Consider the following 19,267-nt stretch of genomic DNA (forward strand, 5'->3'; position numbering starts at 1 on the left):
GTCACTAATTTCATTTCTATTCGTATAAAAACAGTAAATTTCATGGAATATCTTTATTATAGATTTATGACTATAAACATTTAAAATGGTTAAAAATACAAAGGTTTTCATTTTGGTAGAAGACACACTATAAACTATAATAGGTATGGTTTATGGAACTTACATATCATTTTACCAAGTTCAGGATACAGTAAAGAAACAAACATATAAACTATAGTATGTATAGTTTATGAGACATATATATAGTTTCTTCATTACAAGTATATTCATTACAAAAAGATTTTTCATTATTCTACACGTAACCGTCAGTATAGCTTTGTGAGACACACTTCAAGTATTTGTCTAAGTACCAACAAAAGCCCTGAAATTATAACCAAAGTCTCCTGGAGAGAGGGCATGACACTTGTGTACAGATCTATATGGGACTGACAATCATGCACCTAAACTATTAGCTATAATTAGATCGGCAGGCATGGGGTGACAAATATCATATCAATTTTGACGCTTGAAGAACGTCGTATCAGACCATCTTAGGTCATCAAACATGATTATAATAACTCACAATTTGGTATTGAACAATACGATTAGTGTACGAATACGTAAACAACTTCACATAGTTTTATTTAATAATAAAACTACAGTATAGTATTTTACAGTACAGTTGGTGGATCCACGCACATACACTCACATAATTTCATACAAGTACAACTTCAGTATACTAATTTCTTAATACAAAGAAACTTACATTTCAGGAAACATTTATTTTATGGTTTTATGTGGATTAAAACTACAACATATTATTTCAGAGTACACCAACATTTACACGTTTTGATCTTAGGGTATTAATATTACAGTACATACAACAAAAAATATAGGGTTTTCTGGAAGAACACACTTACATTTTCAAGGAACCAATGACATATTTCAAATACAAACATGCTTAAACTCACCAACTTAATTGTTGACACTCTTTTTAAAACCTCTTCTATTCTCAGGGAATCAGTAGACAAATATCCATATAGGTTTTGAGAAGACGGAGCTTCATAGAGTTACATCTTTTCTTTTTTGCTATACATTTTGGTGTCAAATATACATTGATTTGAACACAGATGTAAAAAAACTATACATTATCAATATCATGGTTGTTGTGCTTTGATTACTATTATGCAATTGTTATGATATTGTACATGATGTCATCCCCCCCTCAAACGTTTCTGCCGTTCCGGTTTGGGGGTGTGACAATTTCCATTTTATGTTCAAAAGTTGTATGTTCAATTAGAGAAAACACAAATCCAACATTTTAGGGTTGCATGCACACATAAGAATTTTTTGTTATGCTCAAAACCCATTAGTTGCATCAGAATCAGGTGGAGATACATTGGGACAAAATGATTACATCAAAAATCAATTTACTTATTCGGAGGGTTAGACTCGGTATGTTGCCTACTAGATGTAATCTGGAGAGAAGAGGCATTGTTGTCATGTTCATTCTTTATCCTGCATGTAATGCTTATGAGGAGATGAAATCATAATTATCAGTCTCTTGTTCGACTGCAATGGATGTCAAATTTAAATTACATATTTGGTGAAATGTGATTCCTATTGCACCTGTCTTACTGGAAAATTAGATTGATGGCATGAACGTGTGTAGGCTACCCCGAAAGGCTTAATGTGTTCTCAAAATCGTAACAAAAGATTTTGTTTAGCGATTTGGAAAAGGAAGAAACATTTGGTGTTTGACAACAATGCACAATCTATTAACTGTATTGTGTTTGATATTAAGACCTTTGCTTTTCATTGGCTTATGAGTAGGCGGAAAAAGGGGGTAAATTTAGATTCGGAGAGCTATTGTAATAAGCCCATGGCCGCTATCTTGTAATGTTTTCCATAGCTTCTTATTAGGTGTGATATTTTATTCTCGTCTTTCAATAAAAAAAAAAATTAAAAAAAAACAGAGGATTGCTTACGACATTTATTGCAACGATATCTATTGGATTGTTAATTTTCTTGTAATATTGAACTATACCTGTGTAAATCATCTCATAACTTTGTTATGCTCATTTAATAAATATTAGTGGTTTAGTTGTGTGCTTGTGTACTCAATATGCTTTGAATATTTTAGATTAATGTGTGAGTGTTTAGATGAATGCATCGCATGTTTGAAAAAAAAATACTAGAAAATATGTTTTGACAAGAAATGATAGGATTAGATCTCATATAGTTACTTTCATATAATGCAGGTTATGGATTTTTAACCAGATCAATACCATTTATCAGGGTTGTAGCTCCAATTTTCCTAAGTAGGGAATCAACATCTCCAAAGAGAACAATCTAAAAAACTTATATGAAAGTGAACATCAAACCAACATAATTGCAAGAAAGAATACAGAAAATGAAAAATAAAAAACTTATATGAAAGTGAACATCAAACCAACATAATTGCAAGAAAGAATACAAAAAATGAAAAACAACATAACTAGAAGTTCCAAAAAATTGATTGATTGCATCTTGACTTGGTTTACCATTACAATCGACTTCTAAATGAGAAGAAAGAAAGAATATCTACTTTTAAATAAGAAGAAAGAATGAATGAAACCATAAAACTAAATTAAACGTATTCCGACACATCACATATGGTTATAAATCTTCAAATCTTTAATATTTTATTGTGAATTGTTCTCTTTATTGATCGGTTCTTCCTCCTTTGTAGTTGCTTCATGCACACATTAATAACATTTCTTTAGCCAAAGCTTTCAACTATACTTTTTTTTAATATCATATGAGGGAATAGAAAACAGCTGAACACTGGATTGATTATGAAAAAAAATATATATATAAAATCCAAGTTTTAGCATATCGATATACCTTAGAGGCAACTTCCAGGTGAACCAGATCCCTGTTGAAATTTAGCAACTCCAGCATCTTCTCGGCAAGGAGATGATGAAAATTAATAAAAACAAATTCAATTTAAGATGTATACCTAAATGAGTAATATATCATAAACATGGCACTAGGTTCGCCAAAATCATATGGCCACGCCAATACTTTGATGTTCCTTGCATGCACTTGTATTAAACAATCAGATGGAATTGATGCTAAATATTCAAAGTCAAATAATCAAATTGACTCGATATTGAATATTCATAACCTGTTGAGGGAATGAAACATCGACAAAACAAAAGCAATTGGGATTTTATCAGAAAATGACAAGGAATACAAGAAAAATAAATTGAAGGTGAACAAATAATGGAGTCACAGGAAAAAAAGGGGCAACATTTCGTTTAACACAAAACAGCGTAGTATTTTTAGGTTCTACACCCAAGGTTAGGAACCAAAGAGCCTCATACTCTATTTTTCTCATATATATTGTTGGGATAATCGGTTCGTTAGTCCTAACTCACGTGCATGGCTGAAACTTTAGGTTTAATAATTATTATTGTTTTATGTTTTATGTTTTATGTTTTATGTTATAGATAATAGATATTATTTGAATTGGTATTTGCTTTGACCTGATTCCAAGGAATTGTACGGGTCTTTAGGAAGAAAGTAGCATGGTTTGTTTCATGTGAATCTGTGAATTCACGTGAGCATTAGGAAGCTGTATATATATAACATATATTGATATGAATAAAGCTGTGTTTGGCGCGCCACAGCTAGCTGATAAGCTAGCTTAATTTTCGAGCTTTTTTATATTGTCGTGTTTGGTAAGCCAAAAAGTAGCTTATAAGCTAGCGTTTTGAAAAGCTACTTAGACTAGCTTTTTAGGAGCTTTTTTAAAATTTTCCAAATACACCCCTTAATTAATTATAAAAACACATATTCTTACATGTTCTTTTATGTAATTTTATATATTTCAGCTAGCTTTTCAGCTAGTTTACCAAACGTTATTTTTTATCAGCTAGCTTTTTATTTAACACCTAGCTTTTCAGCCATCAGCTAGCTTTTCAGCTAGTCAGCCAAACATAACCTAAATGTGTGCTTTGTATTCCTCTATATTTTATCTGTTGATTTCACATACATATATACGTGACTAGTGTGTGAGTGTGTAGTGTGTGAGTGTGTGTGTTATCAAGGGCCTGTGCCAACATATATAACCGATATGTTTTTATCTATATTCGTTATCTATGAAAGTATGAAACCTAGCTTCAGTTTAAAAGGCAAATGAGATAAAGAGAGAAATTAGTAAATTAATGATTTATGTATGATTTGTCCACAATTAGTAATCAAAGATATATATATATATATATATATATATATATATATATATATATATATATATCTTTGATTAGTAATTGTGGACAAATCATACATAAATCATTAATTTTGATTATATATATATATATATATATATATATATATATATATATATATATATATATATATATATATATATATATATATATATATATATATATACACACACTTCAGTCCCTTAGAGAAGGACGGGTATATCTCTTTGGAAGGAGGTTATCGCCGATATTCATGGTGTCGATGGTGGCATTGAGGTGTTAGGGTCTGTTGTGAAAAAATGAGGAGTTTTGGGGTGATATTTCATTTACATGTGGGGCTGACCTATAATAATATTGACATGCCTTTGTTGTTTGAAAATTGCATCGGTTGTTGGAGATGGTACACAGATGCAGATGGTAGGTATTCAGTCTCCTCTATGACAAAAACTATAGATATCTATAGTTTACGGCAAAATTATAGAACTCTTAAGATCAAGTTAATCCTTGAGAGCAAGTGTTAGGTTGCTGCCCACGGGGCTTAATTTGATCAGTAAAGATATTAATATACCCTTGGCTTTGTGTCCTATCTACAGGGTCAAATAGAAGTTTAAAATACATGTCTTTCTTGAATGTACTTCTGGTAAAGAAATAATGTTACTTGTATTTAGATGATGGGATCAAAAAATGGTTCAAGTGAACACTTTAGAGGTCTTGGTAAGACTGGTATTATAAATATTATATATCCACTTGTTTTGTTTATCAAATAATAAATAATTCGTTATTAGCTCATCGTATTAGTTATCAGATTGTTTAAATATCAAATCTGAAATTGAAGATATACCCTTTGGGAAGACCTAAATAATATAAGCATGACTAAAGCCCAAAGCATATGTAGCCTCAAACTTTTATACATCGAGAACAAATTTTTCAAAAGTAACTTGATAATAGTTAATACAGATGTTAAACTAATTAAACACAAAATACATTTTACAACTTATCTAAGTGACAGTTACATTGATCAATTAACTACTCGATAGAAAACCTCCCTCGAATCTTTTATTACTATAAATATATAGATCGAAGTAGATGTTGTTAGGGTTCTAAATCATCTTTTATCTTCCCTGCAATGTTAGATGATCGTATTTTACTCCAATCGACATCATGCACAATACGTATTACACATCAACATCATACGACATGTATCGAGTATGATCTCAAGGCAGCAAAACCATCAAATAAGAGAAGGCCGAGAATTTGAACCGGAAACTGTACTAGCAAAAAGTGAGCTGAATGTGTTCGGCGAGGTCCTCAGCACTTAGCTTGCATTCAATTCCAATCTACCAAAACAAAAGGCCACAAGCGTAAATAATGATGAATTTTGAAAACTGTGTATATCAAAAACTAATATATTTGTTATTTGAATGCTGCAACGGTAAAAAAAAAAAAAAAAACAAAAAAAAAGTAGTCCATTAAGACTTAGATTCATGTTGGTTTGGAGTTTGGAGCAGCAGGTTTTGGTTCCAAGACTGATAGAAGCAGTACAAACCTAATTAATAGCCTTGTATTGAATGTTCGATTACAAACAAAGATCGGGTACCTTTTTGAAATATGAACCAACTACTTTTTTTGTTTGATAATAGTTATAGCATTTCATTGGTACATATTGCATTTAATCAGGTTAGCCATTATATAATTTAAATTCATGATTTATGTCGGTACTACAGCTGCTAGCTAGCTACCTTGTTGTTGCCTCTTTTAATTAATCTCCCAAATCTACGTTACTGAATATCCTTCATTTCCTATGTTAATTCTGCATGTATTTATGTGTGAGACCTTGAAAAGCAAAATGAACCAAAGAACCGAACGGAGCAAAAGTTCTATAATGTTGTACAACAGTACAAACATAATAGACAAAACAACAAACAAGCGATCAGGGTCCACCTGCTACATTAAAGAAATTCACATTGTTGGGGAAAATGTTTGAGTCCGAATTTATGGGCTGATTACCCGGCCACTGTATTTCAGTGTGCAACTTTTTCTTGTTTTTAATAAAATTCTAGCTGTTAAAAAAAATTCACCTTGCTGAAGTTTCAAGTTGAGCAATTGACTTTGATAAGGCGTTGTATTTGGTTTTTTTGTTACAAATTTAACAACGTACCACTATACAGAAATGTCAAAAATACACTATTGACTTGTTCGAAGATCAAGAAATGATGGTAATCGAATAAATGTTGAAAATAGACATTGTAGTTGGTACATTAATCTATAATTGCACGTTTTGTGTATTGTTGTTTTATTATTTGAAAAAAAAAATGAGAGATGCCGGTGAATTTAAAAGTAGCTTCTACTTTTCTAATAAGTTCCTCATTGTCAAATATTATTGTCCACAAGTGTGGACCTAGGAATTTTTCGAAGATGGGCAAAAATAAATTTGAAGAGTTAAAATATAATATTCTTGCTTTTTTTTTTTTTTTTTTTTTGTAGGTCCGCCCTCGTCAAGGGAAAGTGTAATTTGTTTAAAGTTAAGAGATAGATAGTTTAAAAGGTAATTAATCAATTGTTCAAAATACTAGTTTTGGCTGACAACCATTTGTTTGATAGCTATCGAGATTTTGATGTTTAAAAATAGCTCGCACTTGAAAATTGGATTGCGATATAGATTTACCAAGAAACGATTTATAAAAAACAATAATAGCAGGTATTTAATTCAGATTTACCTAGAAAAGATTGATAAGAAAAAAAATATATCAACATATTAAAAAGAAAAGAATATAGATGTGGGCATGCATGCAACCATGACATAAAAAAAGCTTTTTCACCAAAATAAATAAGTTGTAAAGATTAGCTCACCTTAATGGTAAAGGAGTTGACCATTGTTTCATTATCCGTGTTGATTGTAGCTTGGAGGATTTCAAGAGATAGGTCTTCAAGAACCGACACTATCTTTGTTGCTTGACCTGGTAACCTAGGCGATAAAGTCTTGAGAAGAAGATTAGGGCCTGAGAACTTCACCTCAACATCAGCGATAGATGACTTTGAGTTTGCAACAAGCTCGTTAATGGTGTCGGAATTTGAGGATGAGTTACAAGGTGAAGCGGGTGTGGTATTAGCCATGGATGATGGAGATAGTAGGTAAGAAGTAGCAGATGGTAACCTGTGTCTGTAAGGGCTCGCTGACTGTGGGGTTCTGGGGCTTATTGGCAAGCTTGGCCTCGGACTCAAAGGGGGTTTCCGAGGGCTGAGAGGTAGGGTTCTAGGGCTTGAAATAAGCCTAGGGCTTAACACATCACTGTAAACTTTTCTTTGCTTCTTTGCCTCTAGAGATTGTAGCACTTGTTGCAATTCAGTGATGTAGTTAATTACTCCTCCAATTATTGATGCTTGATCACCCTACAGTTTGCACAAACACAACAGAATCACATATATATATATATATATGTTAGAATAATATCTACATGAATCATTGTGCATCAAAAAAAAAAAACTTCATATATAGTAGTACTGTAAAAAGAGTAGAGTATGATACCCTTTTGACATAGAAGCAAGGCATTAACGACCGGAGAACGGTTAAGTGCTCGTTCATCTGCTTTCTCCTGTTCCTCTCCACCGTGACATGAGACATCTTTAACTGTCCATCTGAGTTTTCACAGCCTTCTTCGGCTGAAGACACCTTCCGTTTCTTGCTTCTTGGTGAAAAGGCCTCAAGCTCCATTTCCTCGAGTTCCTGTACAGCACTCGAAGAAGTTGACTTCTGGGACGCAAGCTGATGCAAACCACCCTCTTTGGTGCCGCAATCAGTCTGATCATGTAGAGGTGTGAAGGCTGTGAACTCATCAGAAACACCCTCTAATGCCTCGAGAATACTGAAGATGTCGTCAGGAGATTCTACTCCAGTTGACAAGAATTTTGTTTCGCCAAACTGCTCGGCGGAGGTGTCAAAGAACTCAGGTAACGAAGTAGACTCACCCACCATTTTGAACGTTGAGTAGGATGAAAAGAACAGAAAAGAAAAAGAATCGGCTGGTGTTAACTTTTTATTTAAACAAATAGGAAGGCTAGATTCATGGGAAAACACCCAGGGATAATAGTTTTGTTTGGATGTTTGTCAAGATCGAGGAACGAGAAATGCCAAAATCAGGAAATATTAATAGGCATCTGATTATGGATAGCGACTTATCTATCGACATCATCTTCTCTCTCTTGCATGATTTTCCTAATAGCTAGATGCGGTTTTTTGTAGTGCATGTAACTATAGCTTAATTAACTTTGAATAGATATTGTTTTACAAACATAATTAGACATGATATCTTTATCTCATAATTAACAAGGATCATGTTCACTATGATCATGCCGCGACTATTAGCCATGGGTAAACAAAACAACCCCAACTATAAAAGGTTATATATGCTCGTCCGTATTATGTTGTTCTACTTCTTCCCTGTGAACAACGCTGGAAACTCATGGAAATTTTTTGCCAAAGAGAAATTAAACGGCATCGACGCAAACAAAGAGATCCCTAATGGCCCAATCCTTATTGTTAAAGTACATTGAACAATAAAAAATGGTTAAAGAAAATAACTGCAAGCATATTTTAATTAATTTTGTAACAATTGCATATTAGAGCATCTATATTTTATTGAACTCTAAAGTGTTCAAGGGATTGATAATAGATCTAATATTTCACTTTTTATTCAACTTTTCTTTTTAACAACTACATTGCATTAAACCCAATAAAATTTAATAGATTTTTACATCATCATCATTATATTTTTAAACACAATTATAAATGGTCCTCATGGTTGATAAAATTGACCAATTATGGTCCTTATGACGAATTCTTTACACAGATGGTCCCTGTGGTTTCAAAATCTTGCAAAGACGGTCCTTTTGACTAACGACGTTAATTTTTTCAGTTAAGTCCTATGTGAAATGACATATTTGCCCTTCATGCATAAAGACGTTTTATGTAATATGTTTCTACCACAGGGACCATTTATGTAATTTTCTCTATTATTTATTATTTTTTTATTTATTTTAATTATATGTTTAAGGATTTAGATTTGTTTCAATTTATTGTTTAATATATATATATATATATATATATATATATATATATATATATATATATATATATACTAGCCGTCTACCCGCGCAAAGCGACGGGGCACGTGAGTTCTTTCGGTGATATGTTTCCATTACAAAATTGTTATGTTAAAAAAAAGTACATGTTGAAGACAATATAATCAAACTATGGTGTTATTTGTTACATCATGCATCAAATAACCAATAAAAAGCAACCAGTCAAGACGACACAAAATATTAATCGTGCAATACTTCTTTATACACCACATTTGCTGTATAAACCCCATCACCTTTTGAATTTTCGTTAGGCTTTACTAATACTTTTGTATTGCAACGTGAAACCCCTCTGGACAATGCAACATAAAGTTGTCCATGCGAGAATACTGGTTCTGGAAGATAGATACCTACATATGGAATTGTTTGTCCCTGAGCTTTATTGATTGTCATTGCAAAGCACAATCGAATAGGAAACTGTTTCCTCATTAGAGGATCGATGGTTGCTACTAATTGCTTGTAACTGGTATTGGTTTCATATCGATGGATGTGGATTCGCATATGAAATCAATTGTGTTCGCATCTATGAAATCAGTTCGCATATGACATCAATTGAGTTCGCATTTGGTTTTGTGGGTCAAAACAGTTCGCATAAGAAGTTCACGATTTGTTTGAGGTTAATTGATTTTGATTTCGCAAGCTTGGAGTCGGAGATCTGGATTGTGTTCGCATCTATAGAATGCGAGGAGAATTTAATGGTGATATTCAGTTCGCATTTGGTGACACAAGTACGTGGTTGATGATTTTTGGTTGGTTCGCATTTGAAATTAGTGGGTTTCGCATTTGGCTTCGTATCTGGGTTTCTCAAACAACTGAAATGCGAATATGAGACAATTGATTAATTTCTCAGTTAATGCGATGAAATGCGAATGAACTCAAAGACGGATGGATGCAAGATGCGAAGAATTTGAATGAAAATGCGAAGTTTTTAATGTATAAATGCGAATTGGGGAAGAAAGCTTAGAGTTTCGCATTTGGCACCTGATCTTTTCAAGAAATAATATAAGTGGTCCAACTTCGCAAAATGGGGTCATTTAATCAGAAAATCGATCATTCTTCAAATATGACATTTAATCAGAAAATCGATCTAAAAATGAGACATTTGGTGTTTATCGATTTTTCAGGGTCGACGGGTTGTATGAAAAGCGAAGGCTGAGTAATTGAAAATTAGAGGATCGATGGTTGTTGCTACTAATTGCTTGTAACTGGTATTGGTTTCATATCGATGGATGTGGATTCGCATATGAAATCAATTGTGTTCGCATCTATGAAATCAGTTCGCATATGACATCAATTGAGTTCGCATTTGGTTTTGTGGGTCAAAACAGTTCGCATAAGAAGTTCACGATTTGTTTGAGGTTAATTGATTTTGATTTCGCAAGCTTGGAGTCGGAGATCTGGATTGTGTTCGCATCTATGGAATGCGAGGAGAATTTAATGGTGATATTCAGTTCGCATTTGGTGACACAAGTACGTGGTTGATGATTTTTGGTTGGTTCGCATTTGAAATCAGTGGGTTTCGCATTTGGGTTCGTATCTGGGTTTCTCAAACAACTGAAATGCGAATATGAGACAACTGATTAATTTCTCAGTTAATGCGATGAAATGCGAATGAACTCAAAGACGGATGGATGCAAGATGCGAAGAATTTGAATGAAAATGCGAAGTTTTTAATGTATAAATGCGAATTGGGGAAGAAAGCTTAGAGTTTCGCATTTGGCACCTGATCTTTTCAAGAAATAATATAAGTGGTCCAACTTCGCAAAATGGGGTCATTTAATCAGAAAATCGATCATTCTTCAAATATGACATTTAATCAGAAAATCGATCTAAAAATGAGACATTTGGTGTTTATCGATTTTTCAGGGTCGACGGGTTGTATGAAAAGCGAAGGCTGAGTAATTGAAAATTAGAGGATCGATGGTTGTTGCTACTAATTGCTTGTAACTGGTATTGGTTTCATATCGATGGATGTGGATTCGCATATGAAATCAATTGTGTTCGCATCTATGAAATCAGTTCGCATATGACATCAATTGAGTTCGCATTTGGTTTTGTGGGTCAAAACAGTTCGCATAAGAAGTTCACGATTTGTTTGAGGTTAATTGATTTTGATTTCGCAAGCTTGGAGTCGGAGATCTGGATTGTGTTCGCATCTATGGAATGCGAGGAGAATTTAATGGTGATATTCAGTTCGCATTTGGTGACACAAGTACGTGGTTGATGATTTTTGGTTGGTTCGCATTTGAAATCAGTGGGTTTCGCATTTGGGTTCGTATCTGGGTTTCTCAAACAACTGAAATGCGAATATGAGACAACTGATTAATTTCTCAGTTAATGCGATGAAATGCGAATGAACTCAAAGACGGATGGATGCAAGATGCGAAGAATTTGAATGAAAATGCGAAGTTTTTAATGTATAAATGCGAATTGGGGAAGAAAGCTTAGAGTTTCGCATTTGGCACCTGATCTTTTCAAGAAATAATATAAGTGGTCCAACTTCGCAAAATGGGGTCATAAAAAGACAAAAGTGCAGAATTTTCATTTCGCATCCCTGTAGTCTTCGCAAAATGGAAAATTTTACCCGGTTTCGCATTTGGGGTAAATTTTTTTGAGAAATTGGAATATTTTCAAACTTTTTTTCTTAAAAAAAACACATTGTCTTCGTCTAAGAGAGGGAGAAAAACGATTAGGGTTTATAAGGGAAATACTTCATGGCAGTGGGATTTATAGCTGGGTTTATAAGGTGGAGAGAACAAACACACGTCTGCTATGAGATATTTTAATCAGCTGCAAATGCAACATTTAAAGGATATTTGTTGAAGCGTATTAGGATGAAAAGGTTTTAAATTTTGAATGACCATGAAATTAGGATTTTGCTGAGAAATATAAGGAATCAAAACAAATTTAAAATTTAATATTATTTTATTAATGGTTGTTTGTAATATTAGCTTAATCGTTTGTACGTCTTAAAAAAATAATATTATTATATTCAATCTATTTATAGAAATAGTTAGATTTCTTTTATAAGTAGTAAAGATATATATATATATATATATATATATATATATATATATATATATATATATATATATATATATATATATATATATATATATATATATATATATGCTAACATGTATTAACGTTTTGCTCAAACTATTTTTTCTAATCTTTTTGACATTTTCTTCAAGTAAATTTGTTAATGTTTTTTATTTGACGTTTTATTCGAATATTGTTTATTTATTTATTTTTTTTGATGTTATGAATACATTTTTCAACTATATAAGGTTGTATAATTATTATTTTTGTAAACTAATTTATTACCATTTTTTTATAAAAATGTGTAAAATGTTTGTTAAACGTGAGTATGATTAATATAGATTAGGTAGACATAAGCTAAGTTGAGACCGCCTCATAACGTTACCTAGAACGATCAGGTCATTTCACATTGGATTTAAATATAATTATCTCGAGTTATTATTTTTTTTGTTTTTAGCAGTGTTGTAAAAAATCATAACTCAAGGACCTCTAATCGGTTAGGTAGCATTTATGGATTAATCTGAGATTAATCGGGACCTAGTCGTAACACTGTTAAAAAAAATCAAAATAATTACATTTAAATCCAATGTGAAATGACCCGGTCGTTATCGGCAACGTTGTGAGGCGATCAGCGTAGCCTATGCCTACCAAATCTATATTAATCATATTCATGTTTAACAAACATTTTACACTTTTTTATAAAAAATGTTAATAATTTAGTTTACAAAAATAATAATTATACAACCTTATATAGTTAAATATTTGAATTAAAAAATAATAATTATATAACCTGATAAAAGAAAAAAAATGAAAACATAGGTGAAAGTGAATTAAGTTATGAATTATAATTACAATAGCCGTGAGATTTTTTAACAAATATAAACATACTATATGTTGAAAAATGTATTCGAACATAACGTCAATATATATATATATATATATATATATATATATATATATATATATATATATATATATATATATATATATATATATATATATATATATATATATATATATATATATATATATATTCAAATAAAACGTCAAAATAAAAAACATTAATAAATTTACTTGAAGAAAATGTCAAAAAGATTAAAAAAAAATAATTTGAGCAAAACGTTAAAAAATGTTAACATGCATGTATATATATATTAAACAATAAATTTAAACAAATCTAAATACTTAAATATATAATTAAAAAAATAAATAATAGAGCAAATTACATAAATGGTCCCTGTGGTAGAAACATATTACATAAAGCGTCCTTATGCATGAAGGGCAAATATGTCATTTCACATAAAACTTAACTGAAAAAGTTAACGCCGTTAGTCAAAAGGACCATCTTTGCAAGATTTTGAAACCATAAGGACCATCTGTGTAAAAAATTCGTCATAAGGACCATAATTGGTCGATTTTGTCAGCCATGAGGACCATTTATGTAATTTTGTCTAATAGATCTATATTTCACTTTTTATTCAACTTTTCCTTTTAACAACTACATTCCATTAAACCCAATAAAATTTAATAGATTTTTACATCATCATCATTATATTTTTAAACATAATTATAAATTCAAAATTAAAAGATATAATACTTAAAAATACAATAATTAAAAATTATGAAACATAATACCTTTAATACCTAAAAATATATTAATTAAAAAACACAAAACCTAAATAATATAATATTTAAAAAATATGATTAACTTTATTTATGATTTAATAAAAAAAAAATAATATAAAAAAATAATATGAAAATATGATTACAAATATTTGAAATTTAATTGAAAAAGAAAAATTTTCATTTCATTTAACCACTCAATGATAATACATCTATTTCATTTAACCATCATCAATGTCATCACCTACACATCATTAAACATCTATTCGATCATAATCATCATCCATTCAACTCCTATTAATCTCATTGTGGACGCCCTTATATCAGTAACTAGCTAGAAAACACACTTAAAAGTTTTTATACTGACTCACGATTGTGTGGCATCACATATTATCTAATGAAGATCAATAGACTCGCAAGTTATTGAAACTAAGTGCAAATTTTGAAATTAGTAACGAGTATTATCATTATAATCACATTCTAACATGTTGCACTTTTAGCTACAAGCTCTTACAACGATCATGATACTTCTATTGCTCGTTTCGATTATCTTTCACTTCAACTATATGGCTTAAGTCAGACGCTACATCGAACTTGGTTCTCTGAACCAGGTAACATACTTATCTTAGTCGGACTCAATTTATATGACCACTAAGGTTGTATTAACAATCATATTCTTCGTCATTACCGAAATGATGGTAACGACAAACATGAACAAAACAAAATCAATTACTAGTTCCTTGCTAACCTCGTGACTTTCCCTAATCCAAATGCAACTCCAGTGTTTTCGATAGTATAGGCCTCTATTACCTTTCACACCTACTCATACTCGTCCCAAGTATTGTCCTGCAGTTCTCCAAGTTATTATCACAAAAACAATTTTAACACATACAAATATGTCCAAACAATCATATAATTTTCTCTAGACTCTACTAGGATTTCTTCCATGCGTATCTTCGATCATCAATTCTGCTTCAACTCGGTTGATGATGGTAATGTAACACGATTGGATAACTTCATGGATTATACCAAAAATCTTTCTTTCTGCTAATCAAAAGTTTACTTCTCTCATACTAGACATATTATTTATTAGATGCATTCTAAAGGCAATATATCACTCTTACGATATCTTTCGATAGGTACCATTCAGTATCGCAAGCCTTCTCATTTCCTCCATTTACTCAATTCACTACAAGCCTTCACCATGATGTTTGCACACCAAAGCAGTCATTTGGTGTATCGAAATGAGAATATAGATAGAGGAAGGTTTAGATGCGTATTCCTCCTTATTACTTCGAAAATTTATATGCCAGTTCTAATATCATAAATAAACATTTAGGAATCTGAACACATAAAAATTTTCAGATCCGTTCGGCAACAAACCATAGATTCGATCAAACGATAGCATAAATCATCACAAATTATTTAACCCATAAAAGCATCTTAGACATCTTCCTTAATTAAGCTAGTACTTGTGTCAATTCAGACGTACTTTCTAAAATATATTAGATACACTCCTCACGATCATCGCTTAGCATTCTAAGTTTAAGTCTAGCAATAAATTCTTATTTGTAGTTCGCTTAAACTAATGTTCGGATACCAACTGTGACATCCCCATTTTCACGGTCAGAAAAGACCGATTTTTGTTTATGCTTTATAAAAATCAGAGTACCTCTTTTAATAAAAATATTGCGGAATTTGTTCCCAGAAAAACATGATAAATACATTATCAAAGCATTTCTGAAGAAATGTATTTTTATCCATTTTAAAACATTTGGGATGTCATCAACAATATATAAACATAAGCATAAATAGAACTTACATTCATTTACACTAGTGATCTACATATCTTTTAAATCCCTCAGCATAAAGTAGTTTCATATAGACACCAGTGATACAAATAAGCTTGAGTGGGTTCGGGAAACCTGGTGAGTACATAGGGTTTTCAACTCACAATAATATAATTATTATGTTAAACATCAAACAATCAACCTAATTACTCATCCCCGTTATCTTCTTTACTCTTAAGGATCTACCATAAGATTAAGCTATTCCTCGTTCATTCATTCCTAAGGATTATCCTAAGGAATCGACACTAAGTCTGCATAGTCGCCAGAGTTTATCTCGTTTATATACAGTATCGTTTTCGAGAGTCCACTCGTAATACCTGTCAATGGGTTTTTAGAGTACATCGGGTGAACACATCGTTCACAACACTAAAGGTTGTGAGACAACTAGTGTTCCACTAGACTGTCTAGAATAGTCCGTGGTTGTCATCCATACTCTGCTAGATAACGGGGCCATCACTTGGGTCATCGTTTTGGCTCATCGCTTTGCACCATATTTTATCACTCATATACGAAGGTAGGGTCCGTTTGGTATACGAAGTATACTGTTTGGAAATCCCACTTTAAAAACCTCACTAAATTGCAGCCTAGACATCATTCCCATAAGTAGATCAATCAGTATAACGACTTTGAATAAATGATAAATCTTATTTATAAGTTCATAATAATGATATTATATTTAAATATAAGATATAATTAAAATAGGGTAGGTGTAGCTCACTTACAACGGGTTTTATTAAAAACCGGGCTTCGCTGGAGCAGCATTTCCGAGCCGAAAAGCTCTTTTTCTCGGAGCCGTCGGGAGCTCCAGGGCTTCCTTCTCGTGCTAGGGAGGTACCCTAGGCTTTGGGGATTTGGGGGAGTTAGAGAGAAGTTAGAGAGAGAAAGAAAGGCTTATGGTGTGAAGAAAATATGAATGATTCATCCTTTATTTATAGGGATTTTATCGTAGAGTAGCCCCTAAGTTTTGTCCGTATCTTCCACGTACAAGCTCCGTTTTGTACGTTCATGTAACACCTGTGTTTCTGGGCCTGTCATTAATGTCGATATAATAGTCTAGGTTAACCTTTGTAACCCGTTTTGAAATAATAGAAGTGTATTATTTGAGTATTATGTGTTTTGTGCTTAATTGCTTAATTATGTGGTACGATTAATTAAGAATAAAAATAAGCATCAAAATTTAAGTATAAAATAAACTTGATATCTTTGGATAATGTTGTAGTAGTTGAAACAAGGTTTCCGAAGACATAAAGAATGCCGAAATCCGAGTTATAACGAAGAAGTTATGACCTGTCGAAGTTTCGCGACAGAACCGGCAACGTTAAATGAGGTAAAAAGTGAAATTTACGTTAGAGCGATATTTAGCCTTAGTGATCTAAATGAGAATCGAAGATCTCGTTGTTAGTATCTAAGCAATAAAAAGTTAGGCGAGAACGGACGTCAAACAGAGAAGTTATGAATTTATAACGAAATTTTCTGTCCCGGCCTATTAAAGATAAATAAAAAAATAAATTCAAAATTAGCCGACGGAGTCTAAACGAAAATTGTAGAGAGTAGTCTCACCTTCACGTGGATATAAAGAACGTCGAAAACGGAGTTCGTATGAAGAAGATATGAATTTTCGAAGTTTAGTAAATAATTAATAATTAAATTTAATTATTAAATCCCGGTATTATCCGAAGGCGAGTCATCAGACTCATCTGAAGTACGCCCCACGTACACCGGGGTATGTCGACGCTCGCACTCAAGTTCTTCGGTACGTAAGCAATGACGTTTCGGAGTAGTACGCCCCGCGTACTCCGAGGCTCCAGCCTCCTATAAATAGGATACGAGGGCAGCCGGCTCCTTTGCTATTTTTCTCTCTTCTCTCTCCCGTTTTGCATCGATTTGCGTGCCAGAAGTACCCCGAAGCCCCGGTAATATTCCCGAGTCCCAAAGCAAGTCCCGAGATCCCGAGAAGTGCGGTTTCCGAGCCAAAGCTCTGCCCGCAAGAAGTTCGATTTTTGTAGAGATCTTCCAGATATGCTGAACATTACTACTTCTACAAGCCGTAGTGTTGTCCGATCATCTTCTGATCAAGTGAGTGTGTAGTTACTTTCTTCTAACGCATAATTATAAAGTATTTTATACGAAATACGTGTTATGTGTATAATTTTGTTGTTATGTGTGTGAATGTATATTCACTCTCTTCAATCTCATAGATCTGATTTGTTTTCTATGAAATACGTGTTATGTGGGTGTGCCTCATCTGTTATGTGGAATATATATTGAATGAAAATGCTATACAGGTTTTAAACTATGTATAAAAATATATATTTTTATCTACTAATATGTTGGGTAGAACATGGGTACATAGTTGGTGTGTAATAAACAGATGAGAGGCCTCGATGTTGTTGTTGTTAACCTTGTTATTCAGCGGAGTATGGATAACGACCACAAACTCCTTCTAGACAGTCTCGTGGAACGCTAGCAGGTTCATAACCTGTAGGTGTTGTGAACGATGTGTTCACCGGTGTACTCTATCCCCCTCATGGTTGCCTTTAGGATATCTATTGTTGAGGAAACCCCTTAGCAGTAATGTTCGTCCTAATGAAAATCCTATATTAGGTCCCTTGAGATAGATGTTGTTTTAGGGACGTAAAGTGAGGGTAACGGGAATGGGTAATCGGGATAGTGATTCGTTGGTGAAATTAAATATAATTTATTTATTGTGGGTTGAAAACCCTATATGCTCACCAGGCTCCCAAGCCTGACCCACTCAGTTTTATTTGTATTACAGGAAGTGGCGCAAGGGCGTAAGATGGATGAATCATCGAGTTGTTTTGTTTACAAGTCTGTATATATATATTTGTTGAATGACTTGTAATGTTATCATTTATGCTTTATGGTCTGTATCGGAACATGACACCCCGAGTTTTAATCATATAATGAAAATGCATCTCTTGATGAAATGCTTTGATAAATATTATTTTATCATGTTTTGTTTTGGGAACAAATTCCACAACACTTTTAAATCAAAAGGATTTACTCTGACATTATTTTAAAAAGCATAAATGAAATCGGTCTTTTCTGGCCATGATTTTGGGGATGTTACAGTTGGTATCAGAGCATTAGTTTAAGTGAACTAGGAATTTGTAGGATTTCTAGACTTAAACATAGAATGCTAAGTGGAATTTTGAGATGTGTGTCTGTTGGATTTTAGACACGAGCACTAGTTTATTTTTAGAAAAGTTGCCTAAAATGCTTTTATGTGCTAAATGTTATATGTTGCCATATATGATATTATTTGTTCGGATCTACGGTTTGTTGCCAACCGGATCTGAAGGTTTATGTTTTTAGGATTCTAAGCGTATGTATATGATATTAGAACTAGCATGTAATCGTTTCAGA

The 19,267-nt window shown here is 32.5% G+C and overlaps 1 protein-coding gene across 1 annotated transcript; it reads right to left on the minus strand.

Moving 5' to 3' along the window:
- Positions 1-5,103: 5,103 nt before the first annotated feature.
- SPCH (basic helix-loop-helix (bHLH) DNA-binding superfamily protein) lies at positions 5,104-8,331 on the minus strand. Its single transcript, XM_078969804.1, has 3 exons — positions 7,756-8,331; positions 7,080-7,619; positions 5,104-5,566 (listed from the first exon to the last, which is right to left on the minus strand). The coding sequence occupies exons 1-3, from the start codon at positions 8,200-8,202 to the stop codon at positions 5,501-5,503; spliced, it is 1,053 nt and encodes a 350-aa protein (XP_078825930.1). The 5' UTR covers positions 8,203-8,331; the 3' UTR covers positions 5,104-5,500.
- Positions 8,332-19,267: the final 10,936 nt, after the last annotated feature.

This window comes from Lactuca saligna, chromosome 8 (assembly GCF_052625555.1).
Source record: "Lactuca saligna cultivar CGN05327 chromosome 8, ASM5262555v1, whole genome shotgun sequence".
NCBI classification, from domain to species: Eukaryota; Viridiplantae; Streptophyta; class Magnoliopsida; order Asterales; family Asteraceae; genus Lactuca; species Lactuca saligna.

Excerpts from the sequence above, each read along its gene's own strand:
- SPCH (XM_078969804.1), bottom strand. The coding sequence starts at position 8,202 with ATGGTGGGTGAGTCTACTTCGTTACCTGAGTTCTTTGACACCTCCGCC. Across the intron at positions 7,620-7,755 it reads CTTGCTTCTATGTCAAAAGG|GGTGATCAAGCATCAATAAT; the intron begins GTATCATACTCT and ends TGCAAACTGTAG. Across the intron at positions 5,567-7,079 it reads TCAACTCCTTTACCATTAAG|ATTGGAATTGAATGCAAGCT; the intron begins GTGAGCTAATCT and ends TTGTTTTGGTAG.